Raw genomic sequence first — 25474 nt, forward strand, 5'->3', positions numbered from 1 at the left:
CTCTCATGTTTGTACGCCAGCTATGAAGCTACAGCCAGCAGCTAGTTAGCTTATCACAGCATGAAGACTGGAAGCAGCTCTATGGCTCTGTCCAAAGGTAAGTAAATCTGCTTAGCAGCACCTCTAAACCTCACTAATTAACACATTACATGTTTGTTTAATTTGTGCAAAATACAAAGTGTTGAAACAACATGTTATGGTTTTACCGAATAAGCACATTTACCCAAATATGTAATTGTTGCTTTAATGTTAAGCCCAGTTTGTAAATGTTTAAAGAAAAAAATAAAATAAAATTCAGTTATAAAACTTCTCAATAGAGAAAAATGTAAACCTCAAAAACACACAAAGAAAAGGGGCTAAATGTCACTAAATGTGAATTAAATGAAAATGAGTTTTTCAGTTTGTCAGTGATTTATGAGGCACTTCCATGCAATGCCTCACATCTTAATATTTCATACATGGAGAAAAGAAAGCAAAATATGTGTCAGTGCATGAGCGTGCTCACATGAAGCCATGCACAGGCTGTGTTTCTCAAACCACCTACACGTGTGAAACCTTGATTCTACAGAGCGTCCAAGCGTGAAATTGGATGCTGTACAGCACAAATGTATCTCTCCCTCCTCCTCCTCCTCCTCTCCTGTTGACTCCCTCTCTCAGTTATGTCCTCCCGTTCAATGTGTTGAAGATGGTGTAAAGACAAAATGTGGCACTTTATGTCTCTGAAATCAGTGGAATCGAGTTCCACCTCTTGTGCTAAATCAAAAAAATGTGCATTTGAATCTTAAACATGCATTGAGGAAATCTTCAAAATGCGAAACAGCTTACCATTTTTAAAACGTTAACATTAATATTTAAATTAATTTCCGTCCTCGCGGGTAGCAAATGGTTTCAGTTCAGTTCAGCAGAGCCAGTATTGATGTGATTTTCTTACCAATCAAGAAGCCACCAGTTGTCTGAAATACATCATTCATCCCAAATATTGTCGCATCTATTTTTGTCAGGTCTAAGTTGTTGTTGCAGACTGTTTATCCGATCTGAAAGTCCAGCTCCACTTCCCAAATGTTTAATAATGCAAAAACAGCCATATTCACATTACACCACAACACACCACCCCCATACATCTCTGACATTTTGAGATGAACTGGATGTTACTTTGTCTGGTCGTGCTCACTCACCTTCAGTTTGTGTTCGTGCTCTTTATTTACTCGAGACAGCAGCTGGGCCTTGCGTCGGTTCAGGGCGTCGATGAGGGCGTCGCACTGCGCCACCAAACAGGCCTCAAACTCCACTCCGTTCTCCTGCAAGACAACAGGCAAAGGCTGAAAAGAATAACGCACCTAAAAGACGAAATATATATATATATACAGTATATATATACAGTATATATATCGGAACTTTCAATTCAAAATATACTGTACGCAAAACCAAAAGCAGAGGAGATACTAAATGAGTGAAACCATTAGGCAATCCAATTTAATAGCAGCACACTGAAATATATAGAGATAATAAGATTTATACTTCATTTAAAAATGCATCTTCATTCACACGTCTCCTCCAGTAGCTCGTCATCGAACGAGGTGGGTGGATAAAGTCATCATGAAGTGAGTAGTGTACGTACAAGTATGCCTCGTAGAGTTTGTTTTGCCACATCACAACTATCTCCTCGTCCTTCGCCTCCTTTCCTATCCTGCATCTCCCACCATGACGGGTTTCCCTGGAGCCTCATCTGACTGTGTGTGTCGATAATCAGCGAGGGCTTTTAATCCCACCTTCCTCCTCTAATCGGCCTCTACAGCTGACGGCATGCAGCTTTTGTCTCCACACACAGCAGAAGGTTGTCCAGCATGTTAATCTATTCCCGGTCAATATATTGTGCTTACACTAAGTACTGTACATCTGATAACACTGACTGTACACTCAAATCAATACCCTCGCTCACACCTTCAAAAGACCTGAAACCTGCAGCCGAGAAATGCTCCGCTGGTGTCCACAGTGGCAGTCTGTGTCCACATATGAAACCATTTTCAGCATAAATATATTTAGTACAACTTTAGAATCGATCATACTAAAACATTCACCACTTAACTGACTCTAATTTAAGGGTTGATGTGTTCTAAATGCACGTAAAAGAGAGGACTTTGATGGCCTACTGTAGATGTAAATAGTGTCATTTTCCACCTCTCATATGCAGCACTATGGCTGGACAATGACCAAACTCCAGGCAGTGTTATAATACGATAAGCCTTTTTGTTTCTGTTGATTACTGCAGTGACGTGCCGTGGTGGACAGCCTGGGATCAGACTGGAGGGGGGGGGGGGGGGGTGAGAGACAGGTAACATTGCTCCTGGGGTCGAGAAAGAGTGCGCAAAGCCTGCAAGTCTTTGTGTGTATTTACGTACCTGGATGTGCTGCACCATGTTTCTCAGCTGAACCAGGAACTCTTTGGCCTCAGTGGCTCTGTCCGACAGCACGGTGAGAGCTTGAGACAGCTGGCCCTGTGGAGAGCACAGAGAGAGGACGTTAGAGATGAAGCAGCAGCAGCAATGGAGTGATACGGGTTTGTACTGCATTTAAATAAGAATAAATCAACACTCCATTATATATAAATAGGTGCTGAATCCTCAGAAACAAACATCATCAGTAGGACAAGATTTACTCATGCATGGACGGTTCTTTCTGCGGGGTTCAAACGGGCAGCAGTGTTAGTCAAGCTATGTGACATACTGCAACAGGAATATAGCCAACAGGAAGTGGCATACCCAATTAATAAAATAATTAGAAAAAGAGATTTTCCATGTCATATATAAATATCTATGAGCTTATAGTTCTGCTATTTATTGCAAAACAAAAATAAATTTTTGGTACATTCAGGTACATATTCAAATATTTAATCTAATAAAAAGTAATGTTATGTTTCGGGGCATTTAAGCCGACCCCTCTAATCATATATCGTTTTCTTTGTTTTATGTGATAGTAAGCTGAAGAACTCTGGGATTTGGACTGCTGGTTGGTCAAAACCAGTTTAGGAAATTAATCTAGGCTTTTTTTCACACAATGTTTAGACCAAACAATTAATAATAACATCAGTCAATCAAGATCATAATAATCTGCAAATGAATCGCTATTAATAATAATAATCATTGCAACCCCAGTAACTGCTTTATCGGCAGCTTTCTCCCACTCCAAAGGCCCATGCTTTGTAAGTGGGGAAGGAGGTTTTTGTAGTTTTTTACTATTTAACTCTCAACTCAAGTCCTCCTAAATAAACCCCACATCTTGTTTCATGCATGTGTAGGAGACATTTATTAAATGAGACCTTTGAGATTGACAGGAAAGACACATGGAGGCAGCACAGAAGGACATTCCAAGCAGCTTAAGTTATTTTAGATGCAGATTCCCAGACCAGTGTGGCCTGGTAAGTTCAAAATGTGAGACGTATAAACATCATATATACAGCCGTCATGCTGTGAAAATCACCTAACTCTGAATTTGTCAATTTTTAAGTTTTGGATGAACTGAAATTCACAAACAAAGCTGCTTTTCATCGCTGCTGAGAAACTGACATTTTGAAGAGTCAAAGTTTTCGCCCCTGAGACCAAATAAACTGTCGGCTTTATTCTCACACACAAAATGGCATTTCCAACTAAAACTAAGACGATTTATGGACAATAAAGCCCTTGACTTTTGCATGGTTTTATTATTGGATTACAGTCCCTGGTCATGTGGAGCAGAGCTCTGTACATGTGATGGGAAATACCACTGCTTTGGATGTGTGCGATGACACACAAATGCTCCTGTTTGGATAGCGGGGAACAGACAAGAGGGTGTTCATGTATGTGAAGCGAGGTTGTGTGAACAAAGAGGTGACGGAGCGAGAGGACGCGGCCTGACCCTGTGGGAACCTTGTACGGTTGAGTGAACAACCGTCAACTTGGGGAGGGTATTGTCTCCTGGGAGGAAAAAAGGGTGATGGGCAAAAAGAAAACAGAAAAAATCACTTCCACTCCGGAAGAGAGCAATAAAACCTGGAACTAGCTGATACAGTGAAAAACACTGTGAAAACAACTCTGTGTCAACGCAGCTCCTGGCATCTGACGTAAGCTGGTCGAATGGGAATCTATCTGCGGGGGCCAACAGCTGACCTTTGACCTCAGAGTTTGGGAAACCATGACAGCTGCCGCTAACACGAGTCTACTGCACCAAGGGACGGTCTGAGCCGGTAACAGCTGAGCAAAGACTGAAATGTAAACGTTTCCGGAAGAAACTTCCCCTTTGTTAACTTGGGACTCTTATTTCAACATCCCCAGAGACCTCCAGGAATGAAAAGATATGAGCTGGACGTTTTCTCCCGAGTTAGGTTGTTTGTCACAAAGACATCTCAAAAGCCTATGTACAGACTTCAGAGGACAAATTGGCCTTTATGGAGATGGATTTTAAAGGTAATGAGGTCTTCACTATCAAATCATTTAAATGTAAAATAATAATGAAAAATGTCTGTCACAAGCACCCGGAAATCAGGGTGATATCTTTGAATTGCTTATTTTGTCTGACCGACCATCTAAAACTACAAGCTATTCAACTGATAAATGCAGCAACGAAACAGAAACCAACAAATGTTTCACTATCTTTACTCGCTAAATGGCTTCACCAATTAATCAACAGAGTTTGAGTATGGAAGCTCATTATCAAACTTTTGGGAACAATATGCAACAAACTATATCACCAAAATATTTGTCAATCAATGAAATTATTTCAGCAGTAAAGGAACTGATCTAAATCCAAGTGCAGTGAGAAACAATCAATATAACTTATTAACTTGTTACTTCTCATTTGTTCAATTTTGCAAACAAGTTTAAAAATGACAAGTTGCAGCTTGGGTGCAGTGACTTTTTTAAACAAGGAGACATAATAAATATAAACATGAACTGAGATATAATGTGCAAATTTGAGCCAGGCTAGCAGTTTCCCCCTGTTTCCAGTCGTTATGCTAAGCTACGCTAACTGGCTGCTGGCTTCATATTTAAAGTAAAGAGTGGTATCGATCTTCTCATCTAACTCTCGGCAAGAAAACAAAAGTGTATTTCCCGAAAGGCCGCACTATTCTTTTATGATGTTTTATATTTTACCTAAGAGGATAATAAACATGTGAATGGAAGACATTTTAAAAGCACACAAATCGCATCCATCTCCTTCTGAGATGAGACCACTTCTGAGTCTCCATTTCACTTCATTGTTTTAAGATCCTGCAAATCAAACTCAAGTCATCCCTCAGACTCTGGCGGTTTCATTACATATCAGCCGAGTCACTCACACCTGCCCTTTCAGTTTGTCCTAAATTGTAGTTCATTTTCTCGGTCAGCTTTCTCATTTTCCTCTCTGTGATACAGCGATGGACGTCGAGGGAGCTCCTGCCTTCGCCTCGCCCAGTTAACAGTCAGTATGCGTGCAGTGACAGAGCGGATGAAATGAAAAGCACTTGATTGTCTGGAGGCGTTTTTCCGCAGAGTCTGTCCGAGAGCCTGCAGAGCTCAGTCCTCAAAACCAGGTCAAAACGTGCCATGAAAACAGAGGCTGTTTTTTTTTCTGCACAGCTCACGGCTACTTCCTGCCTGGTGGGGACTACAGTGCCATGGCCGGAAGGTCGGCATATGGAAAGACAGACTTCAGCAACAAATGGGATGAAGAGCACTATGGGACACACACCAAAAGCTTCCCAGTTCGACAGATTTGACACACGCAACACAGTGATAATCATTGAAGGTATAACCCTAAAAATTCATAGTCATTTTTGAAACAATGAGTTCTTGATTGTAGACACAGGTAGAAAATCCAGCTTCTTCTTACGCTTCCATTAATACCGCATTTATACTGTACATTTCAAGAAATATTCTCATTTATCTCTTACACTATTCTTGCATTTATATTTATCACACTTAACAGACTTCTCAGCATTTTTTGTTTGCTTTGTTTGTTTGCACTGGTTGTATGTTGTATGTGTTTGATGACATATTCCTTATACTTGTCATTCTAAATTTAGTATTATTAACTTATGTTCTCTTCATATATTATGTTATATATTGTAGCATTATGTACATAATTTACATTTTACGTAGCCCTTTCTCTTCATTTTAAGTGGTCCTTTGTTTCTATTTAATTCTATATTTATTTGTGCCTATAAGATCGACGGTAACTTAACAAATAGCCTGTAGAAATGACAAGCTGTAGCTAAAGCCGATGGATGAGGCTGTAGCTCAGAGGTAGAGCAGGTCGTCTTCCAATCAGGAATTCGGCGGCTCGATCCCCAAGTTCAACCGGCGGTTCTACCGAGTGAAGTCAATGCGGAAGCATCTTAAAACTTACATTCTCTCTACTGGTCATTTTGGTTCTGCAAAGAGACATCCTATTGTATTTAAGTCTATGAGAAAATGACCCTACTTCTGATTTATTCGCTCAGTAAACATTGTAAACTAAATACTACTAACTGATGTTCATTTAGTAAATTATGGTTCATTTAGAGTAAAATAGACCATAAAGCGGAGTATGCGTTAGGGTGGGCTAACTGATGGCCATAATCCAAGATGGCGACGGCCAAATCGCCAAACTCAAGGCTTCAAAACGGCAGTCCATAAACCAATGGATGACGTCACGATGAGTACGTCCACTTCTTACATACAGTCTATGGTGTGAATGGGTGAATGACATGTAGTGTTAAAGCGCTTTGAGTGGTCGGAATTTAGCTTCTGCCAATTCAGTTGACTGAAAACTCAATCCAGCGGCCGCATCCTTCGGAGGACGCTAGTTATCTGGACATGCTAAAGACCGCAGTTTACGTTAGCAAAACACACAGTTAATCCATTCCTTATGATACTGATTTTGTGTTTTTAGAATTGGTAAGACTAAAAACACAAGACACTATACCACTCTTATACATTGGGCCTAAAGTTGGGCTTTAGGCCCAATGTATAATCTTGCTCTGCTAAGCTAGTTAGCCAAGCATGCTAATGTTTGCAGTTTACGTGAGAGCAGATAAAGTGTGGCCAACATGAAGTGATTTCCGAGTGACTGATGAGAACTATTACGAGGCTTATAAGAGTTTGTGCTCAACAACACTTACATCAATGCAAAGCACATTCAAGCTTGTTCAGGGACAGTCGAAATAAAAGCACCATGCAACATTAACGTAGAGAGGATGCTGGAATGTTTGCAATGAGCTGTGGAGGATTTGTTGAGGTGGTGGGGGGTTTAGGATGTCGCTGCTATTTGGGCGCACTAATCATCTCAGTAATTAAGCCGAGTGGGAACACGTGCACGTCATGAATAATTCACAAGCGGCTTCAGGGCCATTCGGCGTGTTTCATTTTCTCTCTGCGGCCGAGCAAACTCACCAATCTGTCACAGGAAAGCACGGATGTCAGAGAGGCATCAGAGCCAATTTGGATTAAAGTCCCCACGAGGAAGTGGGAAGTGCAAGGAAAGAGGGAGGTAGGTGTAATGTCACTGCTAAGCTCTGAAAGTCGCAGCGGAGGAAAAGCATTACTCCTCCAGCTAATTAAAAAACACACACATATATAAATATATGTATATATATATATACATATATATATATATATATATATATACATATAAATATATATATATATACATATATATATATATAGATAAAATGTGTCCAGATAGAACAGATTAGAATAAAGATAGATTTTGAGTTCCCATAACCTACTTTCAAAAAGCTGCGTTACCTCTCAGAGAAATGTTTTAAGTGCCCTGCACTTTTCTCAGAGCTTCAGGGTTAAGTACTTTCTCTGGTGTTCTGTCAACAGTCTCTTTAGCCTCATTTAATCCTGTGTGTAGCCTATAGTACACAGTCTGTTGGTTAAACACCGTAAACAGAGGCCGAGGTCAACTTCTTGTGACAGAAGACATCAAACACACAACTTACACCGAAACCCTACGATCAAATAAAATGAAAATTAATGTTGTTTTGCACAGCTTGATAACTGATTGTGTTTCCCCCTGCAGTTATCAGTAACCAAAGACTCTAACATGAAAGGTTGCGGTTGTTTACACGCACTGCCGCAGCCCTCAGAGAAAACAGTTTGAAATATTAAGCAGGCGACTTGATGATTTTTACCGTCTTGGGAACCTTTCTGTTGTTAAAAATTAAGCTCTTACATCCTCCAACACGCTGGAAGAGTTATGATTTGACCAGATTGTGATACTCCTCCGTGTTTAACAAGTTCCCATATGAAACCCATCTTCCACAAGCAGAACCTAAGTGGCTGGTGCATTATTCATCGCTTATATCTGCTGTCATCAATAATGCAGAAGAAGTCGTTAACTATCCACACACACACACATAAGGAAAGGCAATGAAACTAGGATATTAAAAAGTTGCCAGTTTTATCATGTCAGAAACAGAGTCCTTATTTGACGGACACCTGGGACAACACAGCAGGATATGGGGCAGAAGTGATCTATTCTTGTCGGCACTGGATTTATCAGGCGACGGCGGTGTCTTCTGCAGATCATTTAGTCGCCTGTACATGTTGATCTTGTCTCCATGTGTCAAATAGAACCAATCAAGTACAGAGAAAGAGTGAAATGGAGATTGTATACTGTTATACCTGTGGGGGAGGAGGGGGGAGAGGAAGGTGTTTTAAAGGTTCCGTCAGGTCATTCAGTCAGTTATTCTCCTCTTTGACTCGACCATCTATTTAGTAAAAACAACGTTTCTGGGTCGGAAACAGCAACATTTGACGTCCGTCCGGGCAGCTTTGTAAAATGTAATTTCTCCCTATATTTTTCTCTTCTGTTGGCTGAAACATCACTTTAAAAATGGTTGTTTTTTTGCTCCGTAAAGTCTTTAAGTCACAAACGCTGAGAACAGACTGAGGAGAATGACATCAGTTCTTCTTCTACGTGTCTATCCTCATCCTCGAAATCCAAACAATGTCGCTGATGATGATTATCCTGAGGATAATTATGTTGATGATGAAAACAGGTTCACTGCAGGCTGTAACCTGTCCTCATCATCTGCTGCACAGACTTCAGGATGAGCCTGATTTCTTACTTTATGTCCTCATTTAATGTGGGCTGACTGTGTTAGGGCGGCCAGATGTGACTGAGCATAATGAATTATTCTGTGTTAAAATCACCCTACAAATCTGATAACTTACTTTTGGTTTGGACTCATTTATGTAGAGAAAAGAAGAAGAAGAAAACGCCCTTTCTTTCGTTCCCAGTCGGGCCACTGAGGGAAACTGGCACATTGGAGTTCTGAGGCATTTATCTCTCTCCAGTTCCACGTCTGGAGCAAGTTGAAATGTTCAGCTGGTCTGTGTTCCCACCCGGAAAAAGTTATATAATAAGTCAAAATAAAAAATACCTTCAGTGCATAAGCTTTCTGTGTGGACCCAGGACGACAAGATGACTCAGACTAAACATGAAGTATTCTGTTAAGTATCTCGTCAAACTGGAGACGCTCAGCATCGCTCTGCCTCTGTTTCCTGCTCGGTCCCTGTTTCACTTCCTCTCTTCGGGCATTCTGGGTCATTCTGCCGCTCTCATTTTCCTCTTCTTTATCTCCCTCCTTCATTAACATTTACACAGCTAATCTCTTTACATGGCAGCTCGAGGGGGAAATACCACCGCCTGTAATGGAGCAGCGTCAACCCAAATGGCTTTGAGACCCCACTGTGAAATTTCATTCTCTACAGACCTCTGTCCTCCGCCTCATCCCCATATCAGTGAATCACAGCCTGCTGTCATAAACAAACGAGCAAACGTGTCTTTTATCTGTACACAATCACTTATACTGCAGTGATGCCCAAACGGCGGCTCACGTACCGCTGGTGCTACGCAAGAGCCTTTCTAAAAGGCCGAACAACTGCACTCCAACTGGCCGCCGCGCCACTCGTTGCACCACTTCTAGCGAAATGAAAAGACATTACCCGGCTCGCTACATAAATCTGGGCGGAGGCAGTATAGGCGAGTTTGTTGGTATCTGCAATGGGAAGTTGTACTTGTGAAATTTTATTTGGTATCCTCTATTGTTCATACTGTAATTAATCACGACAAACATATCAGAATAAGCCAACGTTTAGCCAAGAAAAGTCATAAAAAGAGATATTGTTACATTTCTTACCATAGAGGTGAATTCAACATTCTCTTCTTCACAACCTCTGATATTACAGTGGGTGATACTATCTATTTTCTTTTCTAAATAGGTTGGCTCACTGACCACCACAAGTCTGCATCATAAAATCTATTGAGAGACCATGTTTGAAATCCTGTATGTCAGAGCAGCATTATTTATATCTATTGACCATTTGGGGACAGCGGAAGAAGCTGTAAACACAACATCGACATATTTATCACCGATCACTAAATCCAATATTCACTCTCCTCATTGCTCCGGTCTAGTCTAGTCTAATCTCAGAGGTAACATCTGTCTCTTTAGCCACTAAATGCTCCTCTTTGTTCACAGGCTGGTCGCCAACTGTGTCCGTGTGCTGTACGGTGGGTTGAACAAAAAAAAAAAACAGGATAGAATCCTTTCAAGTATTGATGCTGCCCGCTGCTTTGTTTTGTTTGATGTTGCAGGAACTCACGTTTGAAGCATGTGACCGGGGACAGCTAACATTAGCATTATTACTTTGGTCAGTTACTTCTAAGATCAGGATCAGCAAATGGCAGCTGTACCGCTTCTCCAAATATTTGTGTCGCAAATGAATTCTACCAATTTCTCTGAGAAAGATCAGTAGTTCACACTCGTCGTTGCCATGCAGTTATTGACGGTAAAGCCGACATATTGTAGTTTGCATCTGCATGGCACATTGAACCAATGAGGTTCATTACTCCTCTGTATGGGGGCGGTTGCATGCTGGAGTGTGGAGCAGCGGCACAGCGGGGTAACGGATCCAGACTGACAGCCAGCCTCATTACTATTAGCAGACAGGAGTTAAAGCAGGAGAGCAGGACGGGGATCCCGCCGCCAGTGTCTGACTCTGGCAAGGCTTTTTCCTACGCCGCTCCCGCTGAGCTGCAGGTCTCTTCATCCAGACACAAAGCAACTGCCGCCGTCAACATCGGCCTCAAGATTGAGACGAGTCTTTTAGCATTCGTCCCCGTTCCTGCTCTGTCTGTCCTCGTTAGCCTGCTTTTTGGGGCATCTTGGCTGAGAGCATCCGTCTGTGTTGACTTGGTGTCAAGGTGTGCAGGGCGTCTGTTTGCGTCAGGATCAAACACACGGTGACATTAAACGGGAGCACAATGTCCACACTAGAAGGGAAAAATGTCTTAAATCACTTGTGAAATCCACTTCTTCAAGCTTTTTGTTCTTGCATGGAAAGCTCAAAGGGACATTTTCAGGGATGTTGGAGATCAGACCTCCTCTGCAGCCTCTGATTTATCTCTCCATTCGTGGCAATAGGGTAAATTGCAAATTTTCTGCTGCAATCTGATACTTATTTTCTGCACACCCAGGCATCTCGTACATAAGCTTCTACGTGATAAATCGCCTCTAATTGCCTCTAAACACACTGAGGCGACAGAGGTTGACCTAGATTGCATTCGGGGTCCTGGGCGACCTCTTGTGACATCCGTGAAGAGCCGAGGACCTCTCGCCATGTCGGGGTTTAACGCTCTTGATGATGCCCCTTGACTCTTTTTAATGTGATTCACGGAGATTAACACGGACATCCTGTCACCACATAAAACCCTCTGACACAAATCTGAAGAGGCAGACGTGGTACGGGGCGATACACACGATGGAGCTCTTAGATTTCTACTCGTCTTTCGTGACTGAAATTGACTTTGGTGACATGAAATTGATTTCCATCGCGGTTTAGACACGGTCACGCGGTCCAAAAGGGAGGGTTAGAGATAAAAACACAGTCGTTTTTATTGCCCGCGAGACCAGCGGAGAAGTTGAGAAGACGTCTGAGCATGAAGCGAGAGTAATGATCTGTAGTCACGTTCATTTAGACACAAATGAGGGAAAGGCTGTAAAGCATCTGGAATGGATCCCTCGTGGGGTCCGGTATCTTGGAGACCTCTGCTGCTCTGCACAACATCGAGAGGGATGTAGTTGCCATGACGGCAGGTGGTTCAACTCCGTCTCCATAAAGAGAGAAATGTTTCACAAAGAGAGAGAGAGGGAGAGAGAGAGAGAGAGAGAGTACAGTTTGTCCCAGTGTAACAAGACGACGACGATGACGGTGCAGATTAAAAAACACCTTGAAGTAAAAAAAAAGAGATCTTATTAAATGATATCAGTGAGCGTGTTTTCTGCTCGCTGATGTAAATGCTACAGGTGTGGATTTAAGATTTTGTCACAAAGTAACAAGATTCAAGTTAGTTAGCGTTGTACTTTCTGCATCAACATTCGGCAGTGACGCTGAAACGTGCGGCAGCCCAGTCACAATATCAGACAACCAACAGCTTTGATCAGTTTTAAGGGAAAAGGAAGATGTTTGTGTATATGTGCATTTACTTTCTGGTTGTATGAGTATATCTGAGAGCGAATGTGTATCAGAATACTATATGGTTTTGCATACGGCCAAAGCCAAAACTTAAAGCTGCACTAGCTTTTATTTTTATATATATAAAATGTTAAAAGAAACGTGTATGATGGACTTGTTAGGTGACCAGAAGCACGATTCAAAATATCAATGTTGCTCTCTGTCTGCTGGATGTGTAAATAAGCAACTGTTCGACTACTTGTGATAATATGTCGATGTTGTGTTTACATCTTGCCATTAAGTGGTCAAAACCAGATCAATAGATGTTACTTTAAAGACATACACGTCAATAAAATAAACACAAACCACGAAGGACTAACTTCATCTGAGGTACTAAAAAACAAGTAGCTTATAACTGCAGCATGTGCTATATCTATATCTACGTATATGTTCTATGATCAATGGGGAACATTGAATTCAGGGTGAATGCAATATAATTGCTTTTGACTTAATTATGTGACATAGACAGAACATTGATGCAAACATGTATCGCACAAAGCAGATCTTCTGTCAGCCAAAAATTATATTTTGATCACTTCAAGTACTGAAATAAATAATTAACTGAGAAGTTGATTGCGAGAAAATCAACCGTTTTTTTGGGGTCCAGCTTCTCAAATGTGACGACTTGCTGCTTTTCTCTGTTTCATAGCTTGTTTGTGCTGATATTTTCGAGTTTTGGACTGATAGCCCACTTAACAAAACCATATATATTATACTTCAGATCATTTCAATGTCAATCAGAGTTGAACTCAACGCAACTGAGAAAGTAGAGACCAATCAAATTTCAGAGGAAGCCACTTCCTCGAGTTTCTACACTATGTGCATTACACTGAAGTATCTACAGTGTATCTGCAGGATATGGAAAACTGTTTCATTTCTCCCCTGATGAATTATGTGAGGAACACCCCGAAGCATCTGAAAGATGCCCATCCTCAACGCTGCCAGCTCCGAACTCCACACCATCTGTTACAGTTCTGCAGGCAGCAGCTTCAGATAACAGGTCAGAAATAAGCAGGTGCCGTGATAGAAGCCGAAAAACAGGACGACAGGCTGCATGTTGGCACCAATATCACTGGGGCCATCGATTGGTTTCTAAAAATGTTCCTATTTTTTTGTTGACAGTTTGGATCCAAGAAAGATGAGGCAGTAAAGGTCGGCAACTTCTCAAGTGATGGCAATTTGATGGGAGTGATATGATCAACCCCCCTCTGATTTTTCCATCAATTTCACAATTGCCTCATACATCTGAGGTGACACGCTATCTTCACACCATCGAGAGGAGATGATTGCACTGGAGGTCTGTTAAATGGCTGTTTTTGGAGACATAGTACACCAATCTTGACTGCAATGAGGACAGCTGATACGCCTGCAGGGAGGCAAAGGTGTGTGAGTTTCTCAAGCACAAAAACTCACCATATTTTCTGGTTTTCTCATGGAAACCAGGCAACACCATCACTACATATCACCATTCCTGTGTGTGTGCGTGTGTGTGTGTGTGTGTGAGAGAGTATTGAAAAGCATCTATATCCAGCTCCACATCCTCCCTCGCCACTGGAAGCTGAGGAGTGTGGAGGTGAGGGTTGCAGCTGCAGAGGCGTAGATGCACTGCAGCCCTCTGAAACGCCTCCCTGCCCACAACAACTCGGCTTCCAAAATAGCACCTGAATCCACACGGAAGGCCTGCTGCATCTGTGCTTCACTGCTGGCTCCTATTAAAGCGTAGCTCCAATATTAGCCGTGCCTAATGATCTCTGGGGCGCCTGTTGAGCTGTCAGAGCACAGGGGGGAGTGGAACATATACATACAGTATATATATATAGATAGAGAGTGAAGGAATCTGCTGTGTGGAAGCTCAGGAGACAAATGGTCAAGAGCTGAAATCATGCCAGAATCCCTGCACAACTTCAGTTCATAATTTGAAGGAGAAGAAGAAGCAGTTTACTGTTGTTAAAGGAGGCCTGCTCCTGGTTTTCCACTCGTGAACAGAATGTCTAATAGAGCTGCTTCCTGACAGCTTTGCGCACCAAAAGACAGCAGAGTTCCCAGTTTGGAGACGTGCCTGTTTCACGAAGCAGACTGAAATGTGAGATGCAGGATTGTCAGGGAGGTGAAATTCTTCTACTTACTTTTATTGTAAAGCGTTCATTTAAATCCATTGTGGCTGAGAATAAATCCCCACCGCTCTGTATATCTGCTGGATGCGAAGCGGATCTGACAAGATACAGCGTGCAATATTTTCAAGGCGGACTTGTTGCTCAGCTCAGAGGCTGATGAATCATTGTGAATAAAAGCTACGCACACACATATACACACATACAGCGAAAAGACGCACTGGTACAACAGCACATAAAGATTTTGCAGCTTGTTATATTTTCTGTTACGCACGTACCTTGTGCAGTTTCCACATCGCGCCCAGAGCTTTGACTTCATGTGTGCCGTGTTTGCCCTCCTCCAAACACTGATAGCACACCGGCATCTTACACTGCACACAGTACATGCTTAGATTCTCCAGTTCGTGCTCTGTGCAAGTGGATGTTTTGCGGGGACTCGCGCGGCGACTTATCCGCCCCTGCGCTGGCGGCACCAGGCGATGCTTGGCGAGGGGACCGCGGGGAGGATGGCACCGGAGGCGGCACGGGTCGCAGTAGAAGACGTCGCACTGCTCGCACATCACGGTGGCCTCCTTCGGACTCTTCTCGCAGAGCTGGCACTTGAGAGCGGCCGCTTTGCTCTGCTGATACCTGTCCACGACCCCCTCCAGCACCCGGTTCTTGGGGAATCCGCGGAGCCCCCGCTCGTCCAGGATGAGGCTGCGGTGACACTGCGGGCAAGTGATGCAGGAGTTGCGGGGGATCGGGGGCAGAGAGCCGGGCTGCGGCAGCAGGTGCTGTTGCGGTTGAGGTTGCAGGACGGACGGGGGGAAAACCCGCACCCCGTTCGGTGATTTTTGACAAGGGGTGGTCGGAGTGCTGACGAAGCCCCCATAGGAACCGTATCCACTGTCCGCCTCGCTGTACAAACTCATTTTATCTAAATCCAAGTAATCATAGTCAGAGACGCCGGATCCGGACGCTCGGCTGCTCTGCGGGGACTCAGCGTCGGGGGTTTGCACGAGAATATTCCGGGCACACGCCTGGCAAATGTTGTGGGTGCACGGCAGTATGATGGGCTCCCGGAAAAAAGAGCCGCACACGGGGCATTTTAACTCTTCCTCCATCTCATCCATGGCTGCTCTCGGGGAGGTGAGAGATTCCTCGGCGGCGTGCGAACACAGGCGGGAGAAGTTACAGCGGAGTGTCAGGCTGATGAGTCTGTCTGCTTGTTTGCGCGTAAACAGAGCTCCGGTCGCGTCCTACTGCGATTCTCACTGCCAGTGCAACCTTGACCAAGAGGAAAAGGCATCGCACTGAACCATCACACGCGTCTTCACCAATAGGCGACCAGCATCGGCTCAGAAAGGGCTGCCATTGGATAACCAGTGGATTCCGAACAACCATTGGATGACTCAGCTGTCAGTGAGGAGAAGTTAATGAGCTTTACAGCGAGATGTATCAACAGATATAATGTCCTAGACATTACTGAACATGTAACCTAATTGTTTAAGGGATTATAAGGAGAACAATGCGAGACTATCCGTTCAATGCAGGGCAATTAATACAATGTGATCATATAATAACTCATTTATATCAGTTATATGACGACAACCACAGACAACAGTGGGATGTTCTCTTTAAGATGATTAGTCCATTGACTTATTAAGAAAGAACAGTTGTTTACAACAACAATGTAAACATATTCAGTTATAAGCTCAAACTGTTACTAAAGAAATAATATATCTTGATGATCTGTATGAAAAGTAAAATCACTCATGATTATATATTTTATTATTTTTACTGACACATTAAAGTGATTTATACAGGTAATTCGTCCATGGCAATGCATCTGTTTGTTTTTTAGGCTCATCACATGTTTTATGCCAAATCTTACTCTGCAAAGTCACTTGTACCGCAGTAGTGCTAATGACATGTTGTATTAGCATCCTACAGTATTGATTTATCAGTTGGTTGTTTTGTCTATAGGATGTCTAAAAATAATGCAAAATGTCCAACACAAGCTCAAAGCCCAGGCTTTATGAACTTAATCATACATTTAAATAAACAAGAGAGAAATTAGCAGCAAATCTTCATATTTGGAGCCAGTGTGTGTTTGACATTTAGTTTGATGAATGACTTAATGAGTTTTCTATTTTCAAAACTGACAAATGTTTTGCATTTCAGCATTTTAGAGCTGTCAAATATACATTGTAGTAAAGAACATGCAGTAAAGTATTAAAGTACAAGTACTTTATGTACCGATACGCAACTATACTTTCCACATGATTTTTTCTGACTGACAAACACAGACGATCTTAAGATTTCTTAAGCCAGGATCTGAATAATAAAACCCGTGCAGCTTTGCAGAGCGGCTGTAGGCCTACCGTATAAACTTGCAGGATTTGGTTCATTTGTTATTTGCAAAGCTTCTCCTCTCAGCTGCTGAAAGAGCAAAGATCACTCCTGGGAGATTGAAAACATGGAAACTGACACCTTGTGAGATAAGATAAAGCAGCAGCTCTCAAAAGAGGGCTTTCTTTCAGTATCCAGAGCCTCTCCATTTATGTGGCCAAATACCTCCGTCTTCTCCGAGACGTCCATGGCAACGTGAGCTCCCAGCGAGGCTGTTGACGGGGAAATGAAATGAAATAATCCCATTTTACGGAAGGCTTTCTCAGACCTACAGAGGGCAACGTGGGGCCACTCAGTGTGATACATTTGCATATTTGTGTAGAGAATGGGTAGATCATTAAAATAGACGTCTTTGTCTCATGAAGATAATGACTCAGCAATGTGTCCAATGCATCACATTGTAGGCTGACTGATAAACATATCAAAGTGGAAACGTGAATAATCTCATTGAGATCCATAATATTTAAACACACATTTATATTTATTCATAGCATGATCCTCGGGTATGCATTCATATTTCCACCATCATTAGATAATAATCTAAACTCAAGTTGTGCTCCTGATTCTCATTTCTATAACATAATAAAGATTTAGGTGTTAAATTATCAGAGCCTCTGTGCAGACGATGCTTCTGCTCCTAATTCTGTTAAGATTTGAGGAAATATATAACAAATGGCAAGTTTTATCCATGTAAATATTCCCCCAGATTTAACCAAATACAGCGTTGATCCAAACCAAATCTTTGTAACCAGACCATCAGCTATTTTTGGATGCGTGCTTGCTGCCGCCTCCAGCATGATGACATTGTTCTCTGCAATCTCCTCAGTTTGGGGCCACACTGCATCTTCCTGTTTATCGCCTTCGAGTAGAAAAGTGGCCAATTCTACTGAATCTGTATTTCATCTTTTATTTTTGTGTAAGTGCCAACTCTCTCCTGCTGCCAGGGCAGACACACCAGGCGGCTCTGAGTGGAAAATCTTCACAGATTTCTTTTTACTTTTCCGTGATCACGTCCCGGAATGCTCCTGAAGTCTGTGATTAAGTTGTTTTTTGGTGACCCGTTGTGCACTAACATAGAAGAGGCGTCATGAGGACAAATGTAAAAGAGCTGCTGATTAGGCAACAGTATCAGCAAACACATAAAGTCAAATTAAAGGAAGACTTAACTGGCTATACTTTTAAGAGGGGCTTATATTCTTTATATTCACATAATGCAGTTTATAATGATAATGTTAAAGGGCATTTACTCAAAGTAATTTTTTCCGCAGAAGTATAAATTACTTTAAATTTGCAGACATATCTGCTCTTGAAATGCTCATGAAGGCGTCACAAAAACCTTCAATACCTGGATCTCTTACACACCAGAGGGAAAACAATGCCCCGTTGTCAGTTAAAGGGGTATTCAACTCACAGTTCGATCGTCCCGCCAAGAGCTCACGTGATTTATTGGAGTCCTCCCCTCCATCGATAAGGGATCAAGTCTCCTTTGTGTGTTGCACTGAGTCTATTAACTCTCGTCAGCACAGACTTCCTCTGCAGCCCAAGAGGCATCAGGCCGCTTGTGTAAAGAAGTGCACAGACTGCAGGAGCTTTGCAGCACACAACTCAGGCTAGATATGAATCTCTACGGGACACAGCGCTGATATCGCCAAGATATGAATAGAAAAGCACTTTTGTGTCTGAGCTCTGGCTTAAGAAAAGTTCTGTAACTCTTTTAATGACGAAGCTAGTTTGGAGATTGGATGGTTATACTGGCTCCCAAATGACATAGTGAAGGAAACGTACTTTCTAGACAAGCTCTGATGTTTCTTTTGTTTTGATTTAACGATAAAGAAGTTGAACTGAAATAGCTTTTTAGTAAATGAGAACTGTCAGCAGCATCCTGCTACGAATGCATGTTAACTCTTTGCAGAAAAGGTTTTTACGTCTTCTCACTTTCTGCAATATCTGAGCATGGCAATAAAGTGTGGTTAAAGTTTATGACAAATGAAAGTCCTTCAAATGAAATGACAACAAACGTTTTTTGTTGATGTCCTTTAGAACGACACATAGAGGTGTTTTCTGAGCTGATGCCTGTATTAACAGGACAACATCATGTCTCTGCTACTCAAAACTGTTACGAAATCACTTCCGCTAGAGGTCTTTGTCACTTGAACGTAAACGTTTGTCTTTGTTGAAAAGAATGATGCTGTCGCTCTTCTTTGGAGGACAGTCTCCATGAATGAAATATGATTGAGGATCTGGTTGGGAAACTGAACCACTTGGTTAAGATTTGAGAAAGATCACAGATATGGTTAACAAACATGGAAATGGTGGCAGTTCTGTGGTGTCCTGCATGTCAGAGTTGCTAAACGTCCATCCTACACAACTTTACTGTTTGCCACTAGGTCACACCTCGCACTGGACATAAATCGTGATGTGCAGAATCGTCCGATACGGACATAATCCCCAGGGATATTGGGCTTTTTATATAGCTCATTCGCAGTTGACAGAGTTCATGGCTTTATCTAACCTTCAGAAAGTAGTGAATCAAACTTATGAAAGCGCTGCCTGAACATCACTTGCTCATTCACCTCCAGTAACCTCTCCTTATACAGTTCTCACATTATCCCCATCTGCTATTACGGCTCTCTGTAGCAGAACGAGCAACTTGGCTAACAAAAGCCCAAAGTCACTCTGCTGACTTCCTGACAGAATCTCACACAACCTCAAATGAACTCGTTTATGGATTCAGCACCATCTGTGCCCTTCACAGTGACCTGAAATATGCATTTTTTCTGATGCAATATTTGTAAATTAGGCCTTCAGGGAGAAATTGGGAGAGGTGCCTCGTATTTTGTGATTATTATTTCTAAACGATAAATGATAGCAAACACAACATTGAGATGTTGTTTTGTTGCTGTGGTTGTGGTTGTTAAAGGGTCATTTTCATCTCAAGATGGATATGTATCCTGAAGACAGAAGGTAAAGAGAGTGAATGTAAAAGAGATGTTTCACAAACATGGCCTAAAGGAAAACAAAGGTCACATGGGTGTTTTGCAGTCGTACAGCTAGTTGTGTATTTGTTAAAAAAAACTTCTTGAATTCTCAATTTGTACAGAAGATTTTTCAGTCCTTCATTTTTTTTCCTCAGAACTCTGATGCAAGTAAAATAAAAATAGAATCAGGGACCACAATATAGATTTGTTTGTTCTTTTGGGGAATGCACAAAACAAATTTGAAATTCTTACAGCCAAGACATGCAGAACAACTGATATGAGGAATGACTGATCGAGTGAAAGAAAGTAGTGCATTAGCCTGTTTGTTCATCTTCTTGCATGCTGAGTTTAAGTATTGCAGTCTTCTGCAGGGAATCAGCACGAGAGGAATGCCATAATGATGTGTTTCTTAGCCACGGACTTGGATTGCCTCTCAGTGCCGTGTTGTCAGTGAAGATACAACGGCCACAGCAGCTGAAACTGCAACTGAAATACATTTAAGCGCTCCATTGTGTGCTGGGTGGCTCTTTCTCTTTCTCTCTGCACACAGCCTTCCTATAACAGGCCAGGGTCAGAGTTATCGTGAATTCTTACAAAACAAGCAACAGAACATGCTCTGTTGCATCGCTAATAGAGAGCATTAACAAAAGTGCAATAGTCACTTTACTGTATGTGTGGGCTGCCTGAATTGAGAAGGGAAAGGCCTCCATGTGCAGCATCACGTTCAGGCTCTGCAGCGAATTTGTGCTGCAGTTAATAGCCTAATGATTTTTATTTTTATTTTTTATAAGTAGGATGGGGATTTGCTACTAAAACGCTAGGCTATAAACCACAACCTGGTCTGTGTGGTGATGTTTTAGTCTCATTTAGCCACTTGTTAGCAACCGTCCTTTTTCAGACACGTAGCAGCTTCAAAATTCACTTGTGGGGAGTTTTTTTTTATCGTAGAACAAAACGTTAAAGTCTCTTTTTCGCCACAGACCATAATTGGGGCATAAATTTAAAAAACGCAACGATTTTAAGACAAGGAAACCGGAAGTGCTTAAATGCTGTCTCATTCCTTTGTTTTAGGTCTCATTCCTGCAGCACTCTATTTCCAGTGTCTCTAAACATGCATTCAGTCAGATTTAGAGCTCTAGTAGTTCTTTAGGGCTCATATTAGAATAATATTGTGCAGCTCAACAAGGCATCAGTGTAGAGCCCTTTTCATTGAACAGATCCACCTCTCCCCGTCTCCTCCAAAGACTTACTCCGACTAAATACTCTCAATAACCCAGAAATGTCAGGGAAATTAAGAGTTATAGTGTTTGGGCAATGCACAAATGGATTCCCTATTGTTGCAATGTGCTTCACAAGCCTCCATCCATACATTCAGTCCCCCTCCCAACCCCCCACCCGGCATCCAGCAGGGACTCCCCACTAATGGAGTCAGCTCATGTTACTGCAGGCTTTGTTACTGGCCTGAGGACTTCTCTGTTTACCTCCGATTTAATGAAAACAGAACAGGTGCAGAAAAATGCAGTAAAATAATAGAAAACAAAAACACTGTGTGATGTTCCAGCCAATGCTAGCACGGTACGGTATGTTGCTTTTACTGACTGTGATTTAAAAAACATATACATTCTGGTGCAATGAAAGTCTGATAGTGATATATCCATCAGTGGTCATAAAGAATGGTAAGTCCATTGGGAGGTGTGGAGAACAAATGAGCAGCCATAAAGCTACAGAGCCAAGAGATTCCAACCCATTAAACATCTTTATCAAATATGAAGAGCCATTTACAGCAGCTGGTGAAAGACGACTCCCCTCTTTCTCCACACAGTACAACCTCAGGGATTACAACTCTAGTGATTTCAAATCTCAGTGTGATGGAGGTGGCGGTTTTACTGTTTACGAAAAGTTATTGAACATGTAATGTAATATAAAGTCCAAACTGTGCTGTATTACCTATACGCTCAGGTAAATAATGTTAGCTCTGTCAGCACTGGTCCCATTGTTAGCGCTGTTAGCACCGTTAGCTGGTAGCTGCTGGCTCAGCCATCACCCTATTTAGAGCCGTGTGGAGGCAATCTCTCAATCATAGATATGCTCTGTATTTTGGAATTCAGCACATTTTAAAGCTCTTCAGCATTTTTCTCGTGAAACCAGGAAATTTAAGTCAGTGTTTTAGTAGTAAAAAATGGAAAATATTTATACATTTTTCATAATATCTTGGGCTGTGGATTCATTTATTTTCCCAATCTTGTTTCTTTGTTTCCCCCATCTTCCTTCCATCTTTCCTGAAATTCCTCTCCCAGCCACACCCAGGTGTCCTTGTAAATCTGTCCTTTCTGCCATTGAGAGTTGACCTCCCACAGGCACTAGAGGTTGGCTTGGTGACCATTGATCCACTAGTCTTCTCATTGATGCCTCCCCCATCTCAGCAGCAGCAGCCCCCCTGGGGAGCAATAAGAGGCTCAGTGGTGAACACCAGCTCCGACAGCAAAGGACATCAGACAGTCCCGGGCATTGGCTTTGCTGGATAAATCACACTGAAGGGTCCTGATTGAATGGTTGAATTAGATTATTCTTGGAAATTTGTTTTATGTAAATGCACACACAGAAAAAACATTTTGAGTACACGAAGACACATTAATTACATTACAATCACATTTTGAGCTTTAAATCCAGAGCCATTGTATTTATTCATTACTATGTCGCTAGCAGACGTGAACAGCTTTTCTAGCACTCAGAAATACAATCTAAATGATATACCGAGGTTGAAAAATACTGGAATGTTCCTTCAAACACAAGGTGTTTTTCCTGGCCTTTTTGAGAGGCAAAGTGGTCAAAAATAGTTCAAATTGGGCCAAAGGCGGCAGAGTTTGTTGGAAAACCTCTCTGTTAATGGACTTCAAACTACAACACAGACCATCACTGAAAGCTTTAAAATGCCATCGCACAATAGGTCTCCCTGATCTAATATTAGACCCCTCATACTGTACTACAGGGAGACGGGGAAGAACAAGAAAGAACAGTGTATATACATTATACCTCTACAGGCTGTGGATGTGAGGTTTCTTTTAACGGACGTAAACTATTCTCATTTATATTTCACTCATCTGGCTGTTTTTTTTTTTATTGCGCTTTGATATTATTTTATAAGACTTAAAAGAAAAGTGTAAAGGAACAGTTAATGTGCTTATACTTGTGTAGATATGCACATACATTCCTGTAGCATACACCTGCATATGTACATTGTCCTTTTCTTCATACTGGACCGGCAGCTCGAGCTTTCTCTCCGGAGTTCAATGAATACAATGGGGGGGGGACAAATCCACAATCCTTATTCAACAGCTTCAAAAAGCACAGTGATTCACCAAAAGCTACCCTGACAACACAGTCCATTGTGGCTTTAAGTGGATTTTTTTGAACATTAACAGTTGAGGTTTGTGTGTCTGTGATGAACTGGGATTGCAACAGATTGCAGCAAAGAGTGCAGAAGCTTCATGTTGGCTTTGGCTCAAACATTTTGTGCTTTTTGTTGCACTGAATAAGGATAAGATTTTATTTTTCCCCCACTAGATTGCATTGAAGTGCAGACTGTATAGGGTGAAGCTGCATGTCCAGTATGACGAAAGGAATAGAAATCTTTGAAAATGAAACCAACCTGGTGTATGTTTCTTGTGTTGTGATGATAATATTAACACTCCAAAGCTGAGAAATTGTTAAAAAAATTGGTTGAAAACTACAGCGCTGCTCACAATCGTCAGTGACTTACTACCAACACCAACGTTACTCTGGTGCACAAGTAAATTGTTAAGAACACCAGAGTATAATTTATGTTTTTCTTTCAAGAAAATAATAATTCAGGCTGTTTGAAAAAAATGAAAAGCTGTATGCGGTGGGGCACCAGCTCAAAGGGGACTGAAGTTTTCTAGCATGTGGGGCACCGTGGTGGGCACTTAATAGTATTTTATCTATGTTGGGGAATTCAAGAGGGCACTTTTGCTGTGCGCGATAAATTATATTCTTTTCAAAGCGAACAAATGGCAGAACTATTAACATCTAGAAACCATAAAGAAAAGATTGGATGGTGTTAATAAAAGAAGCTCTGTTGCCTGAGAATGACAACAGTAAAAAAAAACAAAAAAACATAACAAACATATTAACAAGGTAGTGTGAAGGTAATTTAAATCACAATAAGTCTGAAGTCATTCCTCGATTGGTATCTATTAGCTGCACCAACTTTCTGTTGAATAGGGCAGTACTTACATTTCTTCTCCCCTGTCTACCAGTTAGTTGAGATGCACCGGCAGTCTCGTCTGTTTTGGTTTTCATAAATTATTTCTGAATCTTTTGATACGAGCTCATGATTAATTTGGAAGCTGGTTGGCTCAAGCGTTAAAGTCTTTATATTTGGGGATTTTCTGAAAAGTCTGTGGAGAAAAAAACAAATGTGCACTTATCTTCCACAAAGCCAGTGTTTTTACGAATGAATGAAATACGTTGTGTAAATGCTTTTGGCATCTTTACAGCGATGTTAACGCTCAGTAGGCTATACTGAGAGTTACGTTATGAAAAGAGAAACCGTTTACATCACATCTGAATGACGTGTCTGTTTCATGTTTATTTTTGTGAAGGAATAGGATATACTCGTGTACTCTGCTCCGGGCAGGAAGCTCGTTACATAAATATATTTTTAAAGGTTTTTGATAAGTGTGTGTGTGTGTGAATGATATGCCATTGAGTGCTTCCCACCTCTTGCTTTCCAGGCTGTTTCCTCACACTTCTCCGTCCTGTCCTCCCACTGCTTTCGACAATCCTTGCTACATCTCAGACACCAATAAAGGCCTGCATGAGCATCACTTGTCAGTGAGTCATGAATGACTTTACTTACATGGGCATTGGGCATTCTTAGCGACAAGGAAATCCACCTTATGTAAGCGCCTCGCTCTGGTTATAGATGAATATGAGCAGGATTGATGGTATTTCAGCAGCACAGGCCCGCAGGGAGAACAAACAACGTAAGAGAGAGCATTGACATCTGAAAGCAGTATTTATAGTAATGTAAAAATACTTCATTACAGTCTGAGTCCAAGTCCTGCCTGAAAAATGTTAGTAGTGGAGTAAAAACGACTTGATTCCTTCTGAAATTTAGTAAAAGGCAATTACAATTACTTGAGAAAATGTACTTTCCACCATTGATTACGCCTGAAATAATAACTTTGAAGTCACTGCAGGATCTGGAAGATATCATCCGCAAATTAAATTTCACTCCAGGAAAGGAAAGCCTGTAAGTCTGACCAATCAAATAACCTGATAGGAGCAGAACTGTAGATACATCAATAGACTAGAGGCTGGTGTACATACACATTACAATAATCCCTCACAGACACAAAGCAGCATCTTGTTTTAAACCTAATTTTGAAGGAGACTGAGTTTGTCAGCTCCATTATGCCTCGACAGACGAAACAGTCTTCTGTGTGTT

At 41.7% G+C, this 25474-nt stretch overlaps 1 protein-coding gene across 4 annotated transcripts in view; it reads right to left on the minus strand.

Annotated features, from left to right (window-relative positions):
- Positions 1-15912, minus strand: part of trim9 (tripartite motif containing 9) — a 34912-nt gene extending 19000 nt beyond the window's left edge. For all 4 annotated transcript variants that reach the window (XM_031847354.1, XM_031847352.1, XM_031847353.1 and 1 more), the window contains exons 1-3: positions 14911-15912; positions 2400-2495; positions 1176-1298 (exon numbers count right to left, since the gene is read on the minus strand). In XM_031847354.1, the coding sequence (XP_031703214.1) occupies positions 1176-1298; positions 2400-2495; positions 14911-15747 (1056 nt within the window). In that variant the 5' untranslated portion in view covers positions 15748-15912. The remainder of the gene's footprint in view (positions 1-1175; positions 1299-2399; positions 2496-14910) is intronic.
- Between the last annotated feature and the right edge of the window lie 9562 nt (positions 15913-25474).

The sequence above is a fragment of the Anarrhichthys ocellatus genome, unplaced genomic scaffold, assembly GCF_004355925.1.
Source record: "Anarrhichthys ocellatus isolate YVR2014 unplaced genomic scaffold, GSC_Weel_1.0 scaffold7, whole genome shotgun sequence".
NCBI lineage: Eukaryota > Metazoa > Chordata > Actinopteri > Perciformes > Anarhichadidae > Anarrhichthys > Anarrhichthys ocellatus.